The 27,303-nt window shown below is 49.7% G+C and overlaps 1 protein-coding gene across 2 annotated transcripts in view; it reads right to left on the reverse strand.

Annotated features, from left to right (window-relative positions):
* Window positions 1-27,303, reverse strand: part of PBX1 (PBX homeobox 1) — a 126,950-nt gene that overhangs the window by 22,650 nt on the left and 76,997 nt on the right. For both annotated transcript variants that reach the window (XM_056497067.1, XM_056497068.1), the window contains exons 3-4: window positions 4,956-5,200; window positions 1,214-1,404 (exon numbers count right to left, since the gene is read on the reverse strand). In XM_056497067.1, coding sequence (XP_056353042.1) covers window positions 1,214-1,404; window positions 4,956-5,200 — 436 coding nt within the window. The remainder of the gene's footprint in view (window positions 1-1,213; window positions 1,405-4,955; window positions 5,201-27,303) is intronic.

The following is a 27,303-nucleotide window of genomic DNA, read 5'->3' on the forward strand; positions in this document are numbered from 1 at the left end:
TTGCTGGTGACTGCTCTCTCAGCACCTTTCAAAGCAAGTGAGTCTCCACCTCAAATTTATCACTGTATCCTCCAGCTCACAGCAGAGTCTGAAAACTGGCATCCAGCTCCTCCACCTGGGAAGGTGACTCCTGACACCTGGCTGTCGTGGCCAAAGACACCAGTGCTACTCTGCAAAGCTCTGTGCTGAGGCAGCAGAGCTGGATATATCCTTGGGGAAGTCTGTTCCATTCACACCTAGGCATTATTACCTGTCTACCATCTCTTTCCTTGTACCCCTGGTGAAGCTGCCTCCCCTCCCCATCACAAGCTGCAGTCTGCACCTAACCAGCTTGGGAAATGAAATAATTTTACAGCAATCTGAAAAACTGGGACAATAAAAACAGTGGGAAAACAGTGGGAATCTAGGGGATACAGGATGGCCTGGAGGATAAACTTTCATCCCTAACTAGAGTGCACGTTTTCACTGCAGAGGCTTGTTGCAATCTGCCCCAGCAAAACCAGGATGTGCAATTCTCACCGATGGAAGGCTTGAATTGCAGTCCCCTCCCCTGCTGAGCCACACACAGCTAAGGCATAAAGAAGGGCAAAAAACCCCTCTAGCTCAAGACACAACTGGCCCTCAGTGTTGAATCAGGAAAATCTTATAAATATGATTGCCTAGCAAAAAATTTTGAGAATATGGAAACCATAAGTAAGATGGAAATGAAAGCCACCTTTGAGATACCAAACCTTAGTTACTAAATAACTAGAAGACAATAGGATGGCCAGCCAAAAGTAATCCCCTCTTGACAGAAGGGGTCCACAGAGTAGTTTTTAAGGTTTAAAGTATAACACATTATGGTAATGTAATGAGTCTTATAGGCTGTATGTAAATGCTATAGGATTTCTATCTTGTATTAGATTGGTTAGTGGAAATCAGAATATTCAACACAGAAGATTTATTATATTGTAAATGGGAAAATCACTCTCTTACTTCCTTCTCTTACTTCCCTCTCTTACCACTCTCTTACCTCTTAGTACCCCCACTCTTTTTCTGCCCTGCTCTGAGCTGTGGCTGGCAGCTCTTTTTCACCCATGCCCTATGCAATAAACCACAAGCTTCCAGACCTCTCCGTCTGCCACGACCATCCTGACCACCCACGGAACAGTCTCCTACACCCCAGAGCCAGCAAGCCCCAGCCCAGGGCACTGCAGGAAGGTCTGGGGCTCACCGTGCGTCCAGGAAGCGCGAGCGCAGGATCATGACGGCCTCGCACGTGCTCTGCTTCAGCTGCATCTGGATGGAGCTGAACTTGCGGTGGATGATGCTGACCATGCGCTCGATCTCCTTGGGCGAGATGGGCCGGGTCCGGCTCTGCTCCCGCAGCAGGTTCATCACGTGCGTGGTGAACTCGTTGCACGCCTGGCACGGCAGGAAAAGCAAAAGGAACCCCAGGATGGGAAGGTCATTCGGTGGTGTCAAGGACAGGGCAGAGGCAGCGTGGCTATGCAAGTGCAAGCCTCACTGGCTGGGGTTTTCACAGCAACAATGTGCTGGGATGATGCACTAAGATTTTAGCTTTTATAATTTTCAAATCCTGTACTGCCTTACTGCATAACTCTATATAGAGTCTTAGTTAACTGCCTTCGCTTTTTCCCTTTTAGGCCTGAGATCCAAGGACACCTACAGCCTCAGGCCCCAAAAAGTATAAACAAATTGTACTGGGGAGAAGCAAAATTCCTTACTTGAAGCTGTTATTGGAGAATTAACCCGATATGCAAATAGACCAAACTTGTATCACTCTGAAAAACTCGTGACCATTATCTATTTTGGGTGCAGTCCCTTCGTCTGCTCTTAATGTACCTGAAGGCCTTTCATTAAATATATCCACTTTTATCCTTTTAACTTTGTCTGGCCTCTGTTTCTAGCTAAGCCTGAAACAGGCCATCAGGGAGAGAGAAATTTCCCTGGTCTGCCAAGCAGGGGGTGTGAGAGACTCCCAGCAAACATGCTGGGAAAGCCAGGAGCTGATTTCTTTGCTCTCAGGGGGATCATGGATGGCTATGGGGCAGATGAAGCCCCAGGATGCATGTAAAGCATGAAGAAGTCCCAGCCACAGTTTTCCTGGCTGGGACTTGAGGAGCTGTAGATTGATCTGAGGAGGACCATGAACCTTTTTACCCACTGCCCCTCCTCCTACAGCCCCACCATGAGTCCTGCAGAGCCCCTTGTGCTTCACAGGAGCAGCTCCCAGAGACATGGCCCTGCTCCATGCTCTTGGCACATCAGGTAAGAAGTAAATAAGGATAATAATTAAAGCCTGAGTGAGGCAGGAGTCCTGACAAATAAGGGCAAGCAGGTAACAATCCCAATTAGTTTGCTGCTGGCACAGCACTGTCTGGCTGCTCCTGCTGTCCCCATGCTGTGCTGTGAGGACAGGGCAGCCAGAGGAGCCAAGGGACAAGGGAGGGATTCTGAGGTCAGATCCACCTCACTTCCCCCTCCTTCATCCCCATGAGCTCCTCACTGGCATGATGGGATCCCCTGATGCCCAGAACCAAGCCCCACAAACCAGGGGCAGCACCTGGACATTGATGGCTGGAGAAGCCTTTGGTGCTCCTGGGATGAGGGTGGCTGCTCTGGGGACAGTGTCTGCAGCTCCCAGCCCATGATGGGAAAAAAGGGGCTGGCAGGGGAAAAAAACCACTGCATTTCTGGACTTGCTGTGTCTTACCCCACCCTTCCAAGCTGAATTCCCATCATGGCTCAGACCCAACAAGAACTGCCCACCCTCAGCAAAATCACCACTGAGTGCCATGCTGACCCAGCAGCAGCCACACTGAGAAGGCAGGGGCTGAGCTCCCAACAGCTGGATTGGAGAGAGTGGGAAGGAGGTGGAAAAACCCTGAGCCCTGGTGTTGCAGGACTGTGGGCAATGGTAGCAGAGATGTGGACCAGCACAGCCACTTGCAAAGCCACTCAAAAAAACCAAACCCTGTCAGGGGGTTGTGAGGAGGAAAGATGTGGCCCATCCCACCCTCTGGGCCTGGCTAAAGGCTTCTCTCACATGGGTGCTCCTCTCTTTGAGGAGCAAAAGCAAAGCAAAAACAGGATCAGAACATCAAACAAACAAAACCAGGATCAGAATATCAAACAAACAGAACTCCTGCCCAATGGAAGGAAGAAGCAGAAGGCTTCCCTGAAGTCTATCCTTGACTGTGCAAATAGCCTCTCCTTGGGCTTGGGTAGCAGAGGTCTCTCTACCCCTCTTTAGCCTCAATGAGGGATGGCTGAGGCTCCTCCCTGTGTCTGTGCCCCAAGTGAGTGACAGCAAGGGCTGAGGAGAGCCACCAAAGGCCAACCAGCCTGCTTCCTGCCTGTCCTAAGGCTCTACCAAAATGCCTCTCATGGCATGACTGTGCTTGGCTGCTCCAGAGCCCTGCCTGGCCACCCTGACTCCAGCTCTAACCCTGCAGCACCCTTCTCTCAGCTCAGCCAATGTGGCCATGGAGTGAGACATCCCCCAGCCCCACCACACATCCAGTCAGCCAGCTAAAATGGAGGCTTTCACTGGCTCTAAACCAGAGATCTGAAAGCCCACAGGGCCCCTGGCAGTGGAGCTTGTCCTGCACCCAAAGAGGAGACACCCTCTTGCTCACATCCATAAACCAAAACCTTGGGGTAGAGACCACAAGGGCAAGGTGCACAGCAGCCAAGAGAGCAAAACATCTGGAAGCACTTCAAAGGAACTGGTTTGGAGTGTTGACCTGCAAAGCTCTTCATGAAATTGTCAGTGTTACCAATAGCTGTGTTCATGACCCAAGTAGTTTTTCTTTTTTAGAGTAATTTACGACAAGAAAAAAGATTTTTTTTTCCCCTGGAAAAAGAGCTTTTCAAACAGAAAATATATTCAAGGAAGGAATATATTCAAGATATTCAGTATCAATTCATGTCTTGCTTGGACAGTTGTCATCACTAAGGCCAGCATGTTTTCCTTCACAGAGCCAATTCTGGGTAAGATACCAGGGCAGGTGTGAAAAGTGAAAATCCAAGGGGCAACCCATGCCAAGACTATTCTCACTCCTGTGTTGGGTTGATGTGGCCAGAAATGTGTACTCTGTCACCATCTGTTGAGCCGGGTGGGGCAGTGACCCTGATCTCCTGGCACATATTATCTGCTAATGGGCCAGCTTTAAACCAGCTGGGCAATCATCTTTATCTTTCCCACAGCCCATCCTCCCTCCAGGAAGATATCATCTGCTGCTGGCCCATTCAGTCCCACTGCATGACTGATAAAATTCCATCATCCCACTGGGAGATGCTCCAGCCAGGGGAGCAGCCAAGCCTTTCCTACCCAGATAAAAACTGACATTTTGGACACCAAGGGACCTTCTTTCCACTGCATTCCAGAGGAAAGCCAGACCTTTCCACATCATCCCTGCACCTTCAGAGGAAAACTGCACCTTCTCCAGGAGCACTGCTCCAGCTGAACCACATCTGCCACTGCAGGAGGATGCAGCCACCATTGAATGGGACTGTGCCAACACCCTGACTGACTGACGGGTGTCAGCTTGGATTCTGACTCTGGCAGGGTTTGGGATTGTTCTTTGTAATACTGCATTTCTATTTTAATTTTCCTAGTGAAGAACTGTTATTCCTAATTCCCATATCTTTGCCTGAGAGCCCCTTAATTTCAAAATTATACTAATAATTTGGAGGGAGGGGGTTTCCATTCTCCATTTCAAAGAGAAGCTCCTGCCTTTATTGGCAGATAACTGTCCTTCAAACCAGGACAACTCCACATCCCAACCCTCCCAACCCTACAGCAGAGCACGCTCTCACTCCCACACCCAGTTCCACACAGTGCTCTTGCCCGCACAGCGCTCACAGGAGCTGCCAGCAGCGCCCCAGGCTGTGGCTGCAGCTCCGCCCGCAGCACCCAGGGAGGGGCACAGCACGAAGGAGCCTGTTACCTGCTCGTACTTCTCCAGCTCCGTGTGGTAGATCTGTCGGATCTGGGAGAGCTTGGCTCTGTAGTCGGAGTGCTCCACCGAGTTGTCGGAGCCGGCTCCCCCGGAGGCGGCGGCGGCGGCGGCAGCGGCGGCAGAGCCCCCGCCCTTCTCGGGGCCCGCCACCCCCTCGGCCAGCAGCATGTTGTCCAGCCTCATCAGCTGCGGGTCCGTGGGCTCCTCCTCCTGCGCCCCCCGGATGCTCAGCACTGCAGAGGCACAATGGGGAGAGGAAGGATGAGTTGCACTTGGGGATTAACTCAGGGAAGTCTTGATGCCTTCAGCTTAGCTTTCATGTTTTCCAGACTCTGTACTGCATTAGTGTGTGGCTCTGAACTCCATATAAAATCTTAGCAAGTTCTCCTCACAGTTCAGTCACACAAAACCATCCTTTTCCAGCTTGAGAACCAAAGACACAGTTGCAGCTTCAAGCCCATAAAGCAAATTGAGGAGAGCAATCTGGGAGGATGGGACTTCATGACCTGGAGCTGGAATTTGACAACTAACCCCAATATGGAAATGAACCAAAACTTATGAAAGTGTAAAAACTCATGACCAGGATCCATCTTGGGCAGAGCCACGACTGGCTCTTGTACTGCCCAAGGTGCTCCCTTTGAAGGCCTTTTAATAAATCCCTACTTTATTCCTATAACACTGTCTAGCCTCTGTTTCAGGTCACCCTCTTTAGGCATCAATCCCAAACTGGACTGATCCCATCAGCAGGGGTTTTCTTCCTTCCCAACAGGTTTCCCAACAGGCATCCTGAATGCTGCAAGTACTCATTAGCAAGGTTGGCTTCCAGGAGCACTCCAGCTCCCTGCTCCTCTCCCTGCCTCTCCCCTCCTTCCTGCAGGACAGAAGTAGGGCAGAACTGGCAGTGAGCTCACCACAGAGCTAACCCAGAAAGCCACACAAGCAGCAAAACTCCTAGCAACAGCAACCCCAAAAACCCAATAAATGCGCCCATGCTTGAAGCCAGAAGAACATATCCTGACTCAAGCATGGGATGGGAAGTTGGAAGTCTCTAGCCCTGATCACATCTTGCTCAGGGGTCCTCTCCTGTCACCCAACATGTCATTTACATCAACCCCAGATGGCAGAGAAAGACACACAGAGCCCAGGGCAGCTGTGCCTTCGTTTCCACATCTTGAAATACAGACTGTGGAGAGGGCTTGAGGCCCATGCTTTTAGCCATGCACTGGGAACATGAGCAAAAAAAATATACAAAATAGGCTTTATTCTTGGAAAAATGCTTTTTCTTTAAGCATCCAGTTGTTACACTGATGTCTAAACCATTCTGAGAAAAGGAGCAACAATGAATTAATCCTCCCAGAGTGACTTTTCAAAAAGAGAATCTTCCTCCCATCTTTGTGCTCCCTGCCTAAATTACTGCTCCAAGTAAAAGTTCTCCTGTGAAGGCTGTCCTGGAAAAACATCCCAGCAGCTTGGGATGCCCCATGTCTGAAAAATGGAGGTGCCCTTTGTGCTCCCCCTCCATGGTCTGTGTTTGAACACAGAACGATAACGTGAGATTTCCACACGCACCAGCTGCATAATAAATGACATAAATAAAATAAATCCTTGATGAGCGAATAAAAAAGGGCATTTCCTAAGGGAAAACAATTGTATTTCCCCATCTCATCTGGCACAGGGGCTCTGAGCACACACACCACCCCATGAGCACATCCAGAGCTGGGAAATGTTGTGTGGGTTTTGATAAAGCTGTGCCCACTGACACCTGTGATGCACCTGACCCCCTCCCAATCCACAGCACAAACAAGAGCAAGTGATTATTCCTGTCATTTAAAATAAAAAAAAGTAGTGGAAGATGTGTTAGCAACAAGAAATAAAACCAGAGCAGCTAAAAAACCCCAGCAAGCACCAGGCATGGTCTTCCCCTCTCTGCAATAAGTTAAAGATATGGCTATTATCAGTATAATATTGAAGTAAAAGACCCTGTTGAGAGGTTTGGTTAAGACTAAAAAGAGCTTTTCTCAAAAGCCTCAAAGCCTAGTGAAATTACTATTTTCAGGACATTTCACTCATTCATTTAATTTTATTTTATTCATACATTTGGATCAGTTATTCATTCATGCATTTATTGGCATTTTTCGTGATTAAAATATGCACTGTCAACAAAGGTGGGAAGGTGGGCAGAAAAAAGCCCAAGAACAGTAAAACTAGAACTAATAATAAAGAATTCCACACTAGGGAGGATCATTTCTATGTGGAGGAATGAGGGGCAGAGTGCCAAATTTGAAGCTGAGCCCTCAGGAGACAGGACCAGCATCTCCCCCCTCCACGGGAGGCTTCCCATGGCATCCAGCCATGATAAATAGATCCAAGGGGAGAGGACAGATTTCATCAAGAAAATGGTTTGGGGTCTATGGTCCATAAACTGAAATATGAGGTAAATGTAGCCAAATCCCTTAAATAGAGAAGAGGAAAGTTGACAGGATGCAGCAGGGAGAGAGACTTGCCATGAAAATAAAGAGAACAAATTCCTATTCTTCCAGGGCAAAAAAATGAATAAAAATCAGTCAATTAAAGCAGATCAAAAGCCCAAATACAAAAGGAAAGCAACACAGGTTAAAAAAAAAATTAAAAAACACCTCAAATAAACAAATCAAAAGCAGAGTTGCCAAAACAAGCGCATCTGGATTTCAAAAGGGAAATATTTTTAGATTAAAAATCTCAGGAATCATTGACCTGACAGGTAGGCACGAGTGATTAATTAGTTTATGTTTAGAGAGCTGCTTCCTGATGAAAAGTGCTGTGTATTCCTGGGAGCTTTACTCCTGTGCCACATGCACAGACCAGCACCCAATGCAGGAGATGTGTCCCCCACAGCAGAGACCTGAACCCAGCCTGGGCTTGGCTGCTCACCCAAAATAAAGCCTGGGAGTAAATAAATGGAAAGGCCCATGTGTCTAAGCAGGACTGATGCTGCTTGCTTATCCCTGAAAGGCTGTGCTCAGCCAAGAAGAAGACAAAATTATTATTTAAAAGCTCCTTTTTATCTTCCCAGTGCTGGACCAGCTCTGACACACCTCCTGCCAGGATGCCTGGGATGTTGGGATCCTTGGCAGCTCCCACTCTCCAAACTGCCCCCTGTGATGGGATGAGCTGGGGGGCTTGGGATGGGTTTGGCAGCAAAATAATTTTTTTTTTTTTTTTTTTTACCCAACCTGTAGTGCCTGGGCAGCTGGTGGCAAAAGAAGCCTGTTCTCCCACCAGATTAAAACAGAATAAATGAAGCAGGATGATCCCCAGTGGTCCAAGGGGCTACAGGCATGTAGGCACCCAGGCATCCTCAGGACCCCCCATTTGCTGCTCCTGATTAAAGAAAGGGGGAAAAATGGGAAGAACAAAAAGCAAGATAGTGACTGGCAGCCAGGGGGGAGGAAAATTCCTGCAAGACTTTCTGTCCTTGGCTGCTTTCCTGCTGCTGCTGGAGCTGTGGTGTTTGCCACTAGATGGTGCTCAGCCCTCGCCCAGGTCCCCTGCTGATCAAAATGCGATTTTAGATGTAAATATACACACACACACAAAAAAAAATATTTTTATATATATATGTGTGTGTGTGTGTGTGTGTGTGTGTGTTATATATATGGGTGTGTTTCAAAAGTAAACCCAAGGCATGTGCCTCCAATGTATCTGTCCCAGGCTGACCATGCCCAATGGCAGCAGTGGGAGCATCTGGGGACCATGGAGCCACCAGCCTGTGCTCCAGGCCACCAGGCTGGGTCACAGAGACCCATTCCAGCAGCTGGGAAATGCTCCCAGCTCCCACACTTGCTCCTTCTCCCTGCTTGAGGAAGGCATCACAGCCACACAGCTCAGACACCAACACAGGCTCTGTGGAGTGGCTGCAGTGCAGGACATGGGAAGAGGTGGCACGACTGACCTCAGAGAAGACAAAGCCAAAACCAGCTCTTTGGCTCTTTGCCTGCCCTGCAATTCAGGGATACAAGATGGAAAGTGCCTTGAGCCACCAAAGCTTGCAGATGCTCCAAGATGCTTCCCACAAGGTCTCCAAGGAGCACCTACAAAGCAGCCAGCCCCATGCTCACATGGGATGAGCAGCCAGCACCCCACATGTCCCCACAGCTTGGCACCTGTGCCTGGTGTCCCCTCAGGTCACTCAACCTGAGCTACAGCCAGGGTGGGGGGCACAGGGCAGGAGAAAGAACACTTGCCAGACACCTCTGGAACAAACACCACTCTGGGGATGGCCTGAGACAGTGAAGACACCTAAGAAATCCATAAAGGAGGGTACCAGACTCCTCTGGTACTCAATGCCACCATCCCCTACTTTATTTACTCCATTTTCCTGGGAGCATTTTTCCAAAGGAATCTGAGAAGCACAGAAGCTGAGCATATAGTCACCTCTCTTCTCCAAGGCCACACCAAAATACTTCTGTTTTGTAACTCTTTCCTCTTCCCTTCCAAACCCTCCAAATTAGAGGTGTGCAGGCAGCAGAGACAGAACTACATCATGAAGGCAATCAAACATGCTGGGTGATGGCAGCAGCTAAACAGGAGACTGTGGCTTAGCACTGACAACAGCAAAGGACCTTCCAGCTCCATCTTCATCCTGCTGTGGTCAGTGCCTTTGAGCTGAGAGATGTGGGAAGCAGGGCCAGCCTCCATAAAGCCCCTCACAAGAGGACTCAAGGTGTGGTGATGATGCCAAGCCAGGTGGTGACAATGAAGGAATCAGTGTCCCAGAGCCAGCTCTTTCTCTGCTGACCTCAGCAGCCAAAAGCACGCTCCTGTGGAATTTCTGTCACTGCCTGGTCAAGATTCCCTCTGATGACATGAGCTGGCAGTTCCTCTGCAGCCCCATTTGCTGACACCACCAGCCAAGGGCGTTTAAACAAACCCACCCTACAAAGGAACCTGCTGGGTGCTTTTAATGAGTCCAGGAGTGCTCACCCTTCTGCCCAAGCTCAGCTACTTCTAGTTTTTATCATGGTTGTTTCTGCCCATTCCCAACTTGCTGAACTGCCTTTCCAGGGGGACATTTTAAAGGAGAAGGAGATTTCAAGTAAATGATTGCAACTTATCGAAAATAATGTGCTACTTAGCATTGGAGACAAGCATCCTGGCAGGCAGAAATGGGAAGCAGTGCTGGAGCAGATGGGAGTAATTACGTTGTGATTTTCAGAAGGGTTTTCTTTCCTGCCTCCACTGTGCCTAAGATGTACTGGGAGGCAGGAACAACCCACCCAACAGTGGATTTGGGGAGAGGCAGGCAGACAGCTCCTCCTGTCAGGCTGGGAGGTGTCACTTTCTCATGGGGATACCAGAGATGCCCACTGCTGCTGGAGCATTTCTGGCTGCCCTCTGTCCTCTCACACGGCCTCAAGTGGGTGGGATTCCTCCTCCCCCACCAAGGAGCCCATCAACAACACCCAACCCAGACACCAAAGTGAACCCAAATCCTTTCCTGGAACAGTGGCTGCCTGTGAGGGTGGTACAGACAAGGAAGTTTCTCCCTGGGAATCCAAAAACTCCTGCCCATGCAGCAAACAGCACGGCTTTGAAACACACCTGGGACATCAGCCCTCTTCCAGCTTTTTGGGATTTAGGATTGGCAGCATTTGCTTGAAGACCCAGCTTCAGGGGTCACACAGTGGAAAATGTTGGGTTTTTTAAATATATTTTTTTTTCAGATCCAGGTCTTAACAAAAGCCAGCAAACATGGGGACAGCTATGATGCCAGCAAACACCTCTCCTAACAAAACTAGTAACCTATCACCTAATTTTAAGCCTTTCTCAATATTCCCTGGAGCCTGAGACTGCATTTGTGAAGGCTGAGGATCAAAAGACTGAACTTGGGACAAGATAGCTCCCACCTGCCTCATGTCTGAGGACAATTACACGTCCAGGGACTGCATCTTCCTCATACTCATAATGTGTGGTTGCAACCAGGTCAGGAGAACTGGGCTTTGCTTCCTTGGCTGATCCATGATGCCATGGGCTGGAGCTGCTCTTCCCAAACTTCCTCTGTGCAGAGAAGTTGCCAGACTCCATGCACCTACCTGAACTCTTGGCTTTTTCTCCTATCCAAGTGTATTTGCAGCCTACTTTCTTCTGAAACAGCAAATCCCCCTCAGCAGGGAAAACCCAGTCTTGGATCCCCACCACAGAATCCTGGAATGGTTTAGGTTGGAAGAGATTTTAAAGATCATCTCATTCCAAAGGCACAAAGGGTCCACTTTAAATGGAAATCAAAATCTTCAAAACAAAGGTGGAGCACTCCAATGTCAAGCAATCATAGGAGTTTTAAACCTTGGTTGAATATATTCACCATGTTGACATAAAGCCACTGGGAAAATCAAAGTCAAAATGCAATTACCAACTTCCAACATAAATAGGAGCTGGAATTTCTAAGTACACAGATACACACCCTTCCAGGGAGAGGGAATTAAGAGAAGTTCTTAATTTTATTTTCTTACAATTGACATTAAAGTTCCCCTCCTCACTTCAACCTTTCCAAAACTTACAAATGGATGAACAGATTTTTGCTCAAGTTTTCCAAAACAGGCTGCCGTGAGATGAGGCATGCAAAAATTCAGCTGGCAAAATGGCTTTTTGTGCATCTACTTATTTTATTTATTTCCCAGCAAAATGAGGAACTCTGTGAAACTGATGGGCTATTTCTGTCACCAATTTTTACTGTCTAAAGCCATAAAACAAACCAAAAATCCCAGCAACAAATCAAGAGAGAGGCTTGCACCCATAAGCACTGCAAAGCCACCCTGGATCATTGTAAAACCACCTCTTTTACCAACACAGGAGTGTCCTTCAGGGTTCTTCTGCTTTTAAAGGTGGAGAAATGTCCCTATAGTCCATAAAACTGTGGTAAGATACTCCCACAGAGACAGGAGCAAGTCACATCAGTTCAGAGCAATGGTCCATGTAGTCCTACAGGTCAGCTCCAGCCATGGCCATCAAGCCCAAGTGGAGACTCAGCCAAGGCCAACAACAGAAGCATCAGATGCTCAGGGCAGCAGTACTTCCCCCAGATCCCTCCTACCCACCACCAGTTTGGAAACCCACACCACAATTCAAATTCAGATCAATCAAAAATGCTTCCTGAATCAAAATGCAATCTCCTCCCACTTCATTTTAATTTTTTCTCTCTCTCTTTCTTGTTTAAATAAAAAATTTGGGTCAATTTCAAACCAATTAAACTGCTTTAAAAACATAACTTAGAAAAATAACAACTTCCAATCTTTCTGGGGTGGAAATGTCTAAATTATTTGCTGAATCCAACATATTATTTTTTTTTTTTAAAGGCTGCATATTTCCCTCAAACCTTAACTCTGGGGTGTAGAGAATGGAATTTATCACATGCCAAAAAGTTTCTCAGCTCCCAGCAGCAGCTCTCCATCACTTCAGGAGGATGCAGCTTGGATGTGACACAGAAGCTGCAGAAGAGAGACACTTATTTCATAGTGCTGGCAAAGAGTCTGCACCAGTTTTCTCCTAACCCCATCCCAAATGCCAAATAAGTTGCCACAGCAAGCAAGGATCTGGCAGCAAAACCATCAAAAGATCTGGAAAATTATTACTAACATATTCTGTGGAAAAAATATTCCCCCTCCCCCCCCAAACTGGACAATGATCTAAAATAGCTGAAAAAATAAAGCACAATGTTGCTGTGATTACTGAAAACCAGATTCTCTGTGAAATGTGACTCTGTGGGGAAGCTGAATGAACACAGATGAGCTTGTCTTTCCAGTCCTTCCCTGCATCCTGCTCCTGCTGACCAGTTTAGCTCCTGGCCAGTAACTGAGCCTGGTATGGAAAATTCTGACACCAGCCTCACACACCCAGTTATTGCCAGGGTTGACTGTGGCTCAAATTTAAATATTTTCTGTTTTTCTCCTTGCAGTCCTGATGCCAAAATCCATGTTTCCTCGTGGATGCTTTGCTGCAGGCTGGTGGGCTTGGGCAGCAAGACGCCCCAGCTGGAATTTCCAAATATTCATCTGGGGACAGGTAGCACCTCTTGCACCACACACAGATGGTTGAGCTGAGTGTTTAGCAGCAGAAAGCAGGCTGGAAGTGTTTCCACACATTAAAGACAAGGCAACCAGAGCCTAACACTGGACAAACCAGTCCCCTCCCACCTACAGCAGCTTCAAGCCTGCCTCTGCCATGTCCCACAAAGCACAAATCCTCACAACTCCACCTAATTAGGCACATCCACTTCCCCCAGTAACACACAGCAAACAACCAAAAAAGCCCCAGAGCCAAACTCTGGGCTCAGAGGGCTCAGTGCTGTCACACTCTGTCCTTGGAAGAGCACAAGTCCCCTCCCCACCCCACTGAGCACCTCCCAGGTCCCCAGGCCAGACTCATGGGCTGGGGGAGCAGGCTGATGCTGGGGAGCAATCTGAAGCTGGCTGCAGCAATCCCACACTCCTATCTCACAATGCAGTTTTCCCTTTCCTAAGCAGAGCAGGATTAGCAGGCTCCAGTCAGAGCCCTGGGTCACAATCAATCCCTTATCTGCATGGGCAAACCCAGTGCATCCCAGTACAACACACAGGTTGGATATTAGGAAGAAGCTTTTTACTAAAAGAATAATAAAGTATTGGAATGCTTTGCCTGGGGAGGTGGTGGAGTCACCATCCCTGGATGTTTTTAAAAAAGGCTGGATGTGGCACTCACTCCATGGTTTAGTTGAGGTGTTAGGGTGTGAGTTGGACTTGATCTTGGAGGTCTCCTCCAACCTGGTTATACTGTGATACTGTGATCTCAAACTCTCAGCTGCACTGAGCACACCATAAGGGAGAGATGGTGCCTGGCCATCTCCACCCAGCCTCCCCCACCCCACCACAGCCAGGACCAGCCTCCAGCTGCTCAGAGCAGCACTGGCAGGAGTTAAAGGAAAGCAGTGAGTGAGATTCACCCCTGCTCTGCTGCTGGGCCAGATTTGAGGAGATGTGACCCAGCTCACTGACCACAGGCTGGCCTGGCTCAGGAGAGCAGCATAAATCATGGAGAAAAGCTTCAGTTCCTCCAAGATAGCCTGTGCCAGGAATTCACCTTTTCCTGGTGGAGTTTGGGAGATGGACCTGAGTCCCCACTGCAACAGCAAGAGAACAAACAGTCACTAAGGGACAGAGAAAGCCATTGTCCTCAGCCAAGGAAATGAGGAGGACCTGGGACTCCTCAGGGCTACAGGCTGGACTTGGGGCTGCTAAACCCTGCAGGAACAAATCAGCAAACAAAGGATGGGACTGCTCCCAGGTCAGGTCCAGCCATAAACCCCCTCCTCTGAACAGAGAGCTGAGCTGGGATCTGCACGGTGCTTTGCATATGAATTCTGCTGGCTGAAAAGAAATGGGTTCTTTGAATGAGCTGAATCTCTTAATGAGAAGCTGGGGCCTCCAGAGCTCCTCTGAGGACAAGGGTCCCACTTAACTGCCCCAGGCCAAGCCCTGAAACCTGAGAACAAACAAAGAGAGGTTTTCTCCCAGAAGGAAGCTGCCTTTCCAGCCTGCTCCCCTCTCCAAAGGTCATCTTCCCTGGACACACTGTCTGCAAAAGGCTGCTCGATGCACACACTGGCTGGGGCATGAAAGTGCTTAGTGAAAAGACTGGCAGAAGCCCAGGTAGAAAAGCTGTGTTTCAGATTCCCTTCTCCTGCCATCCTTTAAAAAAGATGACCCGTGAGCCTCCATCCAAGGGAAGCTGGCTTGGAGCTGGTCAGATGGCAATGTCCCACTCAAGCCTCAGCTTTGCTAAGTACTCTGAAGGTACTTTCATTCCTGAGAGTGCTGCCACTCTGCTGCCAAGCTGATGGCCTTGCCACGAGCCAGATTCAGGATTTTGTGCAATACAGGGAAGATCTTCCAGGTCTTGGAGCCGAGCCCTTGCATGGAATACACTCTCCCCTCCCTTTCTCTCTCCCAAAGTGGGCAGCACAGAACCACGACAGGCATCTTTACAAAAGCTGGGGACAGACAGGGAACTGCTCCCACTGCAGAGCCACGTCCTGCCCCTCTGCTGCCAACAGACCTCCCCACCTCCCACCTACAAGCACATTTTCTGCCCAGAACCACCTTCCCACTTCCAGCAGCGCCACAGGAGCTGAGTGGCCCTTGTCACTCTTTTTCTCACTTGAAAGCAGCTTCATTCCCTGGTGCTCAAAGGATGTGGCTGCAGGAGCAGTTTATCCTCTTTTTTTTTTTTTTTGGTGCATGAGAACAAAGGAGAAGCAACTATTAAGCAAGGATTCTACACCCAGTGTAAAACCTCACGGATGGGTTTTGCAGTAGGAAACCTGTGGCCCTGGCCAAGGGGAGATGGCAACCACTGCTGAGTATGAGTGGATCAGAAGTGCTACCATGGGTCACAGTCGCCTCTGAGGTTCAGCCATGGCCCAGGGTCTCTGCCTTGGGAAGGCTGGACAGTGCTGATCCCTGACAGACAGGATCTCCTGTTCCACAAGCATTAGAAACCATCCCTCCACATGTGCACTTCTTGCCAGCCATGGCAGCAGGCAATTCAAAGCCTTCTTCACAAAAAATCTGAAAATAAGTTGTACACTTATGAGGATAGGTCAAGTGCAAAGCAAGACTAGCAACCACAACCAAAGCCATCAGAAATCCCACCCAACTCCTGTTTTATCCACTTACATGCAACATACTCATCACTGGACAATTTCAGGCACCCACTTTCAGTGCTACAGATGACACCAAGATGACAGGACGAGACCCAGCCTCCCTGGAGCCTGCATTCATGCCACCCCCGGGTAGTTCTCCAGAACTACATCTTCCTTTTAACACCTAGCAGACTTCCCTTACACACAAGGTGGAGTACCATCCCTTGAGGTATTTAGAAGACAGGAAGATGTGGCTCTTAGGGGCAGGGTTTAGTGGTGGAGTTGGCAGTGCTGGGTTAACAGATGGACTCCATGATCCTGAAGGTCTTTTCCAACCTCAACGATTCTACGATTCTGGGTCTTTCCCTCCATGCCATACACCAGATCTCACCAAAACCTATCTGAATGCTCCTTTTCCATTTGGTTTCCACCCACACCACCACAGAGAGGCGAGGTTTGCCCAAACCTAGACCCTCCTGTGGCTAAGATGCCATCCTGAACCCAGCTCTGCTGCGACCCAGTGATGGCAGCAAACAAAGGAGCACATTTTCTGCACGATGCTTGCTCAGTCCCTCGCGCCACCGCGCCGACCTGCTGAGCCTGGCGTCAAAGCCGCTCCCGGGGCGTGCCAGACAAAGCCCGACTCTCTGAGAGGCAACAGCCGGTCGGCAGCGTTTTAAGGCCAGAAAACAGCTCTGAACGTTCAGTTCCTTCTTTAAATAGAGGCCCCTTCTGTAAACGATCTGTTTGGACAGGAGGGAGAGTGCTGCAAGTCCAAGCGCTTGTGAAATAGGATCGGCTGCCTTCGCTCCCGCTCCATTCAAAACATGTGGGGGGAAGAAAGAAACCCAAAACTGGCAAGGCAAGACAGGAGGAGAGAGCCCCCACACGTCCATGCGGCTGGGAGGGTGCGAGACGCCAGGAAAAAATGGGGGAAAACATTAAAAATAATCAATTAGTGCCATTTCTGTTTGGAGGGCCCGCGTGTGTTTAATTATATTCCGTGCAAGGGGCTGCTGACGCAGATTTCCGTGCTGCGGGGTGGGGTGTAACGGGATCCGGCTCTGCCTTCCACCTCGGACAACCCTGCTCAGGGTTTCACCAGCGAGCTCAGCCATCCCCAGGGGCACAGGGGGCTCACACCCAGCCCCAGCAGCCAGGACACGGACACACAGCTCCCCCTGCTCCGGTGGGAGAGGCCCCGCCACAACCAGCGACGAGAATAAAAAGGGAGGGGGAAAAAAAAAAAAAATCTTTGCCCAACTCCGGCTGCGTCCCAGATCAAAGATCATCTCCAGCGAGGCCATCTGGTCCTTGTAAATGTAAAACCAAATTGAAAGCCCTGCCCTCACCTCCTCCGACTGCCTCGGCAATATTGCTTTTACCGGCCGGGATGGCCAAGGAGCTCGCAAAAGGCATCTGTATGTAATAGAGAGCCCCTGTGCAGCTGGGCTGGAGGCTTCCAACCCCCCTTTCTGTTAATCACCAAGCAGAGGTAAATGTTTTCTTTGGATCTCTAGGGGCCCTTTTATTCCTGGAGCCTTTGGGAAGAGTCCATGGCAGCAATCCTGGGATGAAGGAGGGCTGTTGTGCATCCCTCTTTGGTTCTCTGTGGCTGCAGACTGGGTTGCTGACCCTGTCAACACTGGGAGGGAAGACAACCCCACCACCCCAAAAACCATGCACAAACCTTCTTTCCCAGCCTTAGCAGGCTTCTCCTACCACCACTCCTAGCCTGGGATGCAAAGGGGGATGCAGAGCCTGGTAAATAAACAGCAGCTAGAAAGAGGACTGAACTAAGCACTTCCAAAAAGGGGACATCTGAGCCAAAAATTCCTTGTGAAAAACCCCACCACTGCCAACCCTAATACTCCAAGATCGACTTGAAAGGCAAATGGGATCCGCTATCGAGAGAAGAAAGCTACACCAGAGACGTCGCGGGCAAAGAAGAGGCAGGTTGAGGAATTCTTACCCATCAAGCTTTATTGTGTTATTCCAACTAAGCACAGACAAAAAGACAAATCTCAGCTCCCTACTTTCATTTATAATTGAACCCAGTCCAGAAGGATGGAGCAAGTACCATCTGTAATGCAGAGTGCATTAGCAGCCGGCAGAATGAAATATTCAAATTACTGTAGGCTACCTCGCATTTCAATGACAGGGTTACAAAAACCTGACTTGTAAGTGGAGATTGGACTGGAAGAACAGAAAGTTTGTTTCTCCAGTGCATGAATTAACCTAACAAAATGTTACTTTCAGGGAAAAAAAAAAAAGCATTTGCATGGGTAATTCTGCAACATATCCCAACAGACACACGAGAAAAAAAAAATTATTCTATTTCACCAACCTAATTGATATGTTGTCCATGATGAAAAAACTCCTGTTAAAAAGGGCAAGGCTTCTCCTTTAGGCTGAAGGCACTGAATAAACAGACTTAGGTGTGCACAGCACTCACAGGTCCTGTACACAGGGATGAGGGACAGCAGGAATGTGCATCCCTGGGCTGTGCTGGTGCAATACCTGCAGGGCTGCAGCCTTGTGATGTGTTGCACCATCTGAGTATGCAAATCACCCCTCGATTTCCGTGCCTGTGCCTGTGCTGGGATCCATTCGTTTTGATATCGTTAATCAGGGCTGCCGAAAAGCCTGACACAGTAAGTGGCTGTAGCCCCTAGCAGTAGTCAAGATAGAGTGACAGGCTCCATTTAAGATGTCACAGCATATAATAAAGTGTAAAACTATACTTAAAATAAACGAGATAGAAACAATAAACTTGACTCTGGGTTTGAACTTTCTGGGAGAGCAGCAGAGAGATGTGAACATGTGTGTGTGCAAGCAGGCATGGGTCTGGGGAGGCTGGAGGGGACGATCCCTCACCAGCCTGCTGCCCAGGAGACAGCAAGGGGAGCTGCTTCCTGCATCCTCCAAAGGATCCCAGCTTCTCAGCAACCCTAACATGACATCCAGTCTGCATATGGGACATCTCTGGCATTTCTGGACATGGATGTAAAGAAAGAGGAGTTGTAACTGGGATTTGTGAGGGACTGAGGGGATGGCCAGGCCACGATGGGCATGTGACTCCATCGAGGAAAATACTGAAGGACTGAGCTTTGCTTCCAGCAGTTCCCCAGAGAAGAAGGTATTGACCCACCTGAATGGAGACTGGGACAAGCCATTCCAAATCACTCTTCTATCCTGGGCACCCTGGGAGCATCACCAGCTTCTGGCCACGCTCCCAGGATGTCCTTCCTCTCTAAGCCCAGATGGTAATGGCAGGATGGGATGGAGAAGCAGCAATGTCCTCAGCATCTCCATCCTGGGCTTGGCCACGTGCCCCAGGACTAGGAGCCACAGCAGATGCTGGAGCCCCTCCCTGGCAGGATGAGGCTCAGTCCCATGCAAGGTGACACTGGAGGGGGGATGCTAAAAAAAAAAAAACAACCCCACTTCACTCCCCAAATAACTTCTCAGCACCCCAAAACCTCGTGCGTGCCTGACAGCAGCTCTCGGTGCTGAGACAAACCAGTCGCTCTCTGTCCTGCTAAGCAGTTAAATTAGAGAGTATTCAATTAATAACAGCTGAATATTCTGTCACATTTAGGAAGATGTATGGTAAGACAAGCGAGTTGTGATGTCTGTGACAGAAATGATAAAAGTTCTCCCGACACAGCCTGGCAGATACTTGGCTGGAGGAACCGCCTGCTCTCATGGACTCCAACGTCAGCACAGACACCAGGCCCAGCGCCTCCTTCAAAGGAGACACACTCCAAATTGCATGGGAGAACTGCTGCCAAAATGGCTCACAGGCAGCTCCCTCCTGCCCTCCTTCTGGAATCCATCTGAGACGCAGGGACGAGACCCTGGAGAAGACCTTGACCAAGAAAGGTCCGAGGCAGCGCCTGCAGCTACCACGTGGCAAGCAGCACTCAGCAGAAGCTCAAACTCTCCCGTGTCTCCTAAAGACCACCCTGTAATGTTCTTCTAAAGCTGCCTCAGTTTACCCTTCTGCAAAAGGAACTGTGATCATACCCCAAGCAACCCACACCAGCAGGGACCAGGCCAGTGCTGGCATGACCCCATGACCACGGAGGAGCACCTGCTGTCCAGCAGGACATTCTGCACTGAATTAATGGATGCTGGGTGGCCAGGGGGCACACACAAGGAGCAGCGCTTTTGAGACTGCCTCCTCCTTTTCTGGGGGGTTGTTTTTCACCAGTGTTGTTTGAGAACACAGTTTTGTTGCTAAGAAACTATCTTCATATTGCTCGGAGAGCAAAGACAAAGCAACCATCAAAATAACACCCTATTTTGACAGTAGCCAGATTGTAGCCATAAATGATCCATTTTCCCTGCTCTCCTGTATGCTCATTAATGTGATCTAAATACCATAATCCCACATATAACCCACACCCTGTATGTTCACATGCACGCTGCTGGGACCCCGTGTGCAGGGGGCTCCATTGCATCCATTCATCCCCAAGTAAAAGCTGGAAGAAATCAGAACCAAGAAGAGGAGGGAGATCCCCAGGGAGGCCCCACGGCTCCCTTCTAGGAAGGAACAGACCACAGGGTCTTCAAGCAACAGATACATAAGAAATAACCAGAAGAAGGCAAGACCTTGGTCACAGCAGATGGCACAGCCCTGGGTTGAAGAGAAATCTGTTGGTTTTGGGTTTGTTGGGTGAGGTGGGCTGGGACTGCTTTAAGCCCCAGGGGAGAAAATGCAGGGGGAAAATAAAATCCATTCACTGCTCAGCTTTCAGTATGTCTGTCCCTTTTGCTGTTTTTAGAGTGGGGAGATCCTGTCACATGGGGAAGATTGGAGCACACCCTCACTATCACCTTCATATAGGTATATATTCCCAAACTAAGTCCTGAGAATCCTGAAAACCACTTTGCCAACAAATCCTCATCCTAGTGAAGAAGGGCATCACCCTTGCAGCCAGAGCATCTCTGGCCCCTCTTTGCTGTGCCTGCTGCAACCTGGATGAGCCCCAAAAATGGTGTGAAAAGCAACGTATTTCCTTCCTTTAAAAAAACAACAAAAAACAACCAAAACCAACAAAAAAAATCCCCAAAAAACAACAAAACAAAACAAAACAAAACAATAACAAAAAAAAAAACAAAACAAAAAAAAACCCCACAAAATCCAAAACAACCCAAAAAAAACCAAAACAAAACAAAATCAACCAACCAACAGAATAAAATAACAAGAAAAAGCAGGAAAGGGACAAAGGCACATTCAGGGCAGCAGCAGCTGCAGGAAGGTGCTCCTTAGTCTGATCCAGGACCATTCATGATTCATGAGGCTAAAAAAGGTTTGGTGGAGGCAGTGAGTGCCCTACCTGCACCAAAAGCAAGAGGAAAGCCCATGGTCTGTTTGCCACAGATCTGCTGATGCTGATTTAAGGGCAGAGGAGAAGGCAGGTAAAAGATAAGGCTGAAAACTGCAACCTGTTGTGCCAAGGCAGCCCTGAGGGGTGTCCTGTGTTTTAGCAAACTCCTGGTGCAAGAAAGGATGTCTGGTGCCACAGCACAGCTGCAGTGGCTCTCCCCTCCCTGGCAGGACAGCAAACATGGAGCTGCCACCCTTGACACCACCCACCCCTGGCAAAAACCAGCTTGAGAGCTAACTGAGAGCATGGACCCACTGCCAGAGAGGGATCACCTTGCTGTGATTTACACCCTTCTGATTTACACCCTGCACTGGTGCAGCAGCAATGCCTGCAGGCAGGGATCACCAGGGCTTGGAGCAGCACCTGCCTCCAGTGCTTCTTAGGGCAAATAAGGAAGAAAACTGAAGCTGTGGGAAGCAATCCTGCAATATCTGGGTTGTTTTTTCTCCTCCCCTGGGCCAGCTGGAGCACGGCTCTGGCTGATCCCTGGCTTCTGCATGCACCCAAACCCCAGCCCAGCACCGAAGGGCCTGTCTCCCGTGGAGCAGCAGCTTGCCACGTGTGCTTTCCCTGCCAAAACCCCGAGCTCCACCCCACAGTAGGAGAAAAATGGAAGGGCAAGAAGAGCTCTGTTGAAACCCACCAAAGCCTGAACATTTCCCTGCAGCAGAACAAAGCCCTTGGAAATCTCTTCTCCGCTTGGGTCCCCCGACCCACATGAAAGCGGCATTTTTCTGGGCTAATTACACAGGCTGCTCTGAGCCTCCTGGCAGAATCTGAGCTGCAAAAGCAGACATCAAAGGGCTCCCAACTTTAATATAGAGAGCAAAGACAGAGCAGTCCATGGGAGATCGCTCCCTGCTGCCTTCACTGGCCGCCTGGGAGGAACACTGGAGGTGCCTCAGTTCACAAGCCCCCCCAGTGAGGAAAAATGGGAAGAGGGGCACAGCTTTTATTAGCATGGAAGGCTCACAGCAGGGCCAGGCAAAGAGCTAGGGCTGGTCCTTGCAGGACCAACCACAATCCCAGCAAAGCCTTCTAAAGCCTCCTTCATCCACAGAAGGACCAGCTGTGGAGTCTATCTGCTGTGTGGGGTAAGCAAGTTGTGGGGCACTGGATAGAGAGACCAAGGTCAAGTTGTGGAAAAGGATGGGACAGATACATTGCCACACACCTAACAGTAGTAGCTGCCATCCCAGTTGCTCCAAACACCAGTTCCAGGCATTGCACACCTCATATTCTCTAGAACTAATGCACCCATTGCACATGGAGCTTCTGAGATGGTATTTTCCAAACAGGTACTTCCCCCTAAACAGCAACTTTCTAGAGGAAACCTTTGTCCTGTTCAGGCAGAGTCACAGGCTGTGCCTACAGCTCCTGATGGACAAGAAACACAAGCTCTGCTACTTCCTGGTCACCTGGGAGAGAGAAGATACCTTTGCTGTGTCCTGCAGGAAAGGGACACCAGCCCCAAACCCTGCTCCTGGCCCTGAAGGTGGCTATCTCTCCAGGCTTTCAGCAGGACAACCTGTGTGCCCAGCATGACCTGCATTATAGATGACTGGGAAGATGAAGCCATTCTACCAGCTCCTCCACCCCCATCTCCCCTCCCCTCCTGTGGGCTTCACAAGGCCTTGCAGCACAGCCAGAATATGCTCCACAGAGCAACCAGCCCCTGCTCCTCGCTTATGAGTGCACAGAGATATCTCCAGAACAGATCCTATGGGTCTTCTTCAGGCTCTGGTCCTTCCCTGGGCAGCAATTACCTGAGAGTGCTGCTGCAAGACATTTCTGCAGTGCCTTGGTAAAGGAAAGGTGCAAGGGAATCCTCAGGGGATGTTCCAACCTTGGGGAAGATCAGCATGCACTAAACTGTCACACAAGGGATGCTGCCATGCTGACCCATCCTGGGTATCCTCACTTCTCCCCAGCCTTGGCTCCAGCGGGCAAGGCAGAGGGCTGGACCACACCCCATCTTCCTCCCGGAGAGGAGGAGGAGGAGGAAAGCCGGGATGGGGCTGGGACGGCCGAGCGAGGGATGCCAGAGGAAGGTGTCAATTAAAGCAATGAGGGCCTGGGCATCCCTGCGGCTGACAGGAGGGCTGAGCAGAGCTGACAGGCGGCTTCCCCGCCCGGCTCACCGGAGCGTGCTCTCCCGGGCCGTGCGGGCACCGGCAGCGGCCTGCTGTCCCCTGCCCTGCCCCCAGAGATGCTCCCATCACGGGAATTAGCTTGATTTGGGCCCTAAGCAGGCCACGGGCAGCCTGGAGGCGGATGGGGCGGGGGCCGGTGGGATGGCACAGGGAGGCACTGCGCTCCCTGAAATAACTAATGAGCACTGCGAGGTCTCGGCCCCTCATCAGGATGGCATCACTCGAGTGCTGGGATGCTGGGAAGGTGGAAATCCAGCTGACACTAGCTGGGTGGCCCGCCTGCATCTCTGCTTCTCCCTGCCTGCCTGCCCCCAGGAAGCACATCCAGGGAGCCCCTGCTTCTCACCCCCTGCCTGCCCTCCCTGCAGGCTCAATCTGATTACTGCTGATACACATCTCCTCCTGGGCTCCAAAACACGCTCTTCCCAGCTGAAGGATTCGCATGGACACGGAAAACTTGTCCTGATTGCAGCGTTAATGGTCGTGTGGCCCATGTCATCACCGGAATGGCCTTAGGGGGAGAGCTGATGGGTCTCTGAAGTCATCAGGACTACCCCACCTCATCTTGCTCCCCTTATTAAAACCATTCATCCTGGGAGCTAAATGAATATGTTTCATCTTCAAATGCTGAGACACAAGAGCAAGCAGGCAGAGATCTAATAGAACAATACCCATCTAATCATGCCAATTTTTCTCTCCCATCCTGCCTTCATATTACACGCGTGGCCACGAGACCAGGCCGGGGCTGCAGGCGATGGGTGAGGATGGGGCACGGCCCACCCCGGCTTTGCTGCCACCATCACACCTCACACCCCCCTTCCCAGGCCCTTCCTCCCTCTGCTGTGATGGAAAAAGCCCCAGGACTTCTAAAACTAATAAGGCCGACAGATATGGAGCCTAACAAGTCTAAGGGAGCCAGGGAAGCAGGGCAGGCCCTGCGCCACCAGCAGACACCTGTTTCCCATGGGAACGCTCCACACTGCGCTGTCCATGAATCATTTTGTTGCTCCTTCCTGCACCCACCACAGGTTTTCCCAGCTCCTGTTCCCTTAGATATAGGGCTGGTTTCTTCCCTTGTCTGCTAAAGCACCTTTTGCTGGCGTGAGGCTGGGAGAAAGCACAACAGTTTTGCATCTTCCATGTATTAAGGTGGCGGAGGACACGGCAGGTGGGAGCACTGGCAAAGGTTGCGTTAATCTGTTGCATCTTTCCAGAGCCCGCCGGAGACGCCGCCGGCCTCCCCTTCCCAAGCAGGGTTTGCGCAGCAAATCCCTGCTCTATCTAATTATTAACGATAATAACGGTGGCTGGCTTGCTGGATGCCATCTGGAGCCCTGCCATGCCCGCCTGCCAGCCTGGGGAGGGCCGGGCAGGGGCTGGCTGATCCGAGGGGCCGGGGCCAGGGCCAGGGGCCGGCCGGGCGGTGGCCAGCGGCTCGGGATGGCCCCGAGCGCCCGGCGGGCCCACCCAAGCTGCCGTGGCCGTGTTCGACGCGGTGGCAGGCTTCATAAGGCTCCGCTCTTTGACTGGCGTTGAGTTTATGTGAAAGTAATTAACAGTAATTAATCCTTAATTACAGTAATTAGCCAAGTCGCAGTAAATTAAACCACATCTGGAGCAGATGAGGGCTTCCGAACGGGAGGCTAGTGCAGGCGACAATCGGAGAGATGCTGAATTCATCTGACAGCATCTGATTAAGGCTACCTGTTGCAAGCAGCTCATTTGCATCGTGTTTTTGTTTGTGTTTGGCACTAACCCTTTCTGCCAGGCACCCTCCCACAGCCACTCCCTGCCCCCTTCCACCTCCCCACCTAGGATGTGGGAGCAGCAGCTCTGAGCCAAGAGCTGAGGGTCTCCAGCCATCCCCACCTGGTGGGGATGAGCCAGCAGGGAGCCAGGGAGCAGGAACTGCTCAGGGTTTGGGACATGAACCACCCACCCCACAGGCAGGGGATGATGGAGCAGGATGGAGGCAGAGAGATGGAGACAGCCAGCTCAACTCCTCAGCTTCCCTGCATCTTGTGTTGTAACAGCTACAGTAATAATAATAATAACAATAATAATAATAATAATGAAGACCAGAACTCCAAAGGGGAGAACATTAGCAAAAAGGGGCAGGTTATTATTAATATCACTCAGCATTTACCCAGTGCCTTTGCTGATGTTTAGCCACGCTCACAGGGAGGGGGAAATCCTGCCCTTCCCTTTCTTCCTACAATGGAGAAAAAAGCACAAGACAGAGAGGTGAAACAGGCTACAGCTTGTTGTGTTGGAACACTGAAACAAAAGCTCAGGGAGCAAGTTGTGGTGGCCTGACTTGGTTTCATGCCTTCCTCCCACGTGGCCAGGATGCACGGTTGACTCTGAGCTATTAGAAAAGTACTGGGGAAAATTCATAAAAATATTTTATACACTCCTGGTCCTCAAACGGCGCCACTCACCAGCACCCCACACCCTGGGATTTCCATCAAGGCAGGGAGATGCCAATGGGATTTCAAAAGCAGAATTGCAACCATGATGGTCCAAAAGCAATTGCCTGATTTCAGCAAGTATTGCAAAAGCTTCAGGGCTTAATTGCAGGCAATTAATGAGCATGAAAGTCCTGTGTATCTTGCCTTTCCATCATACAGTACAGGGTGCATGGCTGGTGTATTCAGGCTCCTGAAACCTAGACAGGGAGTGTTAAAAACCCCTTCAATACTGAAATATTGTCTCTCCTCTGGAACTAAAACCATTCAGGATTGCCAAAGCCAACAGCTGCAACAGGCCCTGGAAATGATCAGAAGAACCTCATTTAATGAAACATGAAAAAGAGTTACATTCGCCTCTGACTGCAAAATAAAAGCAACCTTTTGAATTTCCTGCCTGCACAAGAGCCTAGAAGAGAAAAAAAAAAAAGTGTTTTTTCCACCTTAGCTTTTACTCTGCACTGAGCAGGATTGCCCTGTACCACTGAAACCCAGAGAGTGCTGGAACAGCTATGAACCAGTCAGTGTGTACCAACTGCCTGGACAGAAATACACTTTGCAGTCCCTCTTTGGGTTGGAAAAAGGGGAATTCACAGCTTTCCTCCTCTCTCAAGAAGAAATCTCGTGTCTCTCAGGCTCCAGGGCCAAAGAGCAGGGAAGATTAAGCAAACTACAGTGATATTGCACCAAATCTCCCCTTCCCAGCCCAGGCAGGTCCCTAGACATGGACACTGTTCAAGATGCCTGGAGCAACAACGTGTGCCTTCCAGGGGGAAAGGATTTTACAGCAAACTTAAAATGTGGGGAGTGGTCCTGACTCACACCTCCAAAATGAACTCACACTATCCTCTCAGTGCAATTCTGCTTTTGTTCAATAGTTTTCTAAGCAGATATTCCACCAGCTTTGTGCTTGAGGATCCTTCACAGCCATGGCATTTACAGCAAATCACATTATCTTGCTGCAGCCAGATTTTTGGCTTAAAAAAAAATAAATTTAAATTCGTATGAATAAAAGATTGCCTCACAAATGTCTTCAAGAAATTCATGCCCCAAATCCACAATGCCAACATTTTGCCTTGCAAAAAAATAACATAAATTGGGAAACTGTAACTGAATGGGCAAAGCCTACTCTGGCCAGGCAGAAAGAGAGCAGTACATTGCTCTGCTACAGAAGCAATGATGAACAATGATGATTTAATAGTAGAGGCAGGAGAGCCTGGCTGGGCCTGTTTCTCCTCAGACCTCGGATACTTAAAGTGCAGCCTTCAAAGCTGCAAAATATTTAACATCTCAGTTTGGGTGAATGATCAAGTTTTCAGTGCATGGACAACTCACACTCATGGTAACTGGCATTTCAGACCCAGTTTCAGCTTGTGCGTGTTCTACATTCAAATTCCCTCCAATTTGACTTGGTGCCCTGCACACATAAGGAAAACCCTCCCCTGTGCACTGAGAGGCTCATGAGAAATGGCTCCCAAGACAACTATGAACTGTCCCATGTTGGATCAGGATGCAATGAGACCCCTGTCCTCAGCAGACAGCACGGGTGAAGCTGTGAAACCTCAGTGCCAGCAAAACTTGCAGGAATGTGAGGCCTGAGTCAGTGCCTCCTGCAAGATGGATCAGCAGCATTGCCATTGGATCCAAGTGAACACAGAGCCAAAAGCT

This window comes from Oenanthe melanoleuca, chromosome 8 (assembly GCF_029582105.1).
Source record: "Oenanthe melanoleuca isolate GR-GAL-2019-014 chromosome 8, OMel1.0, whole genome shotgun sequence".
NCBI lineage: Eukaryota > Metazoa > Chordata > Aves > Passeriformes > Muscicapidae > Oenanthe > Oenanthe melanoleuca.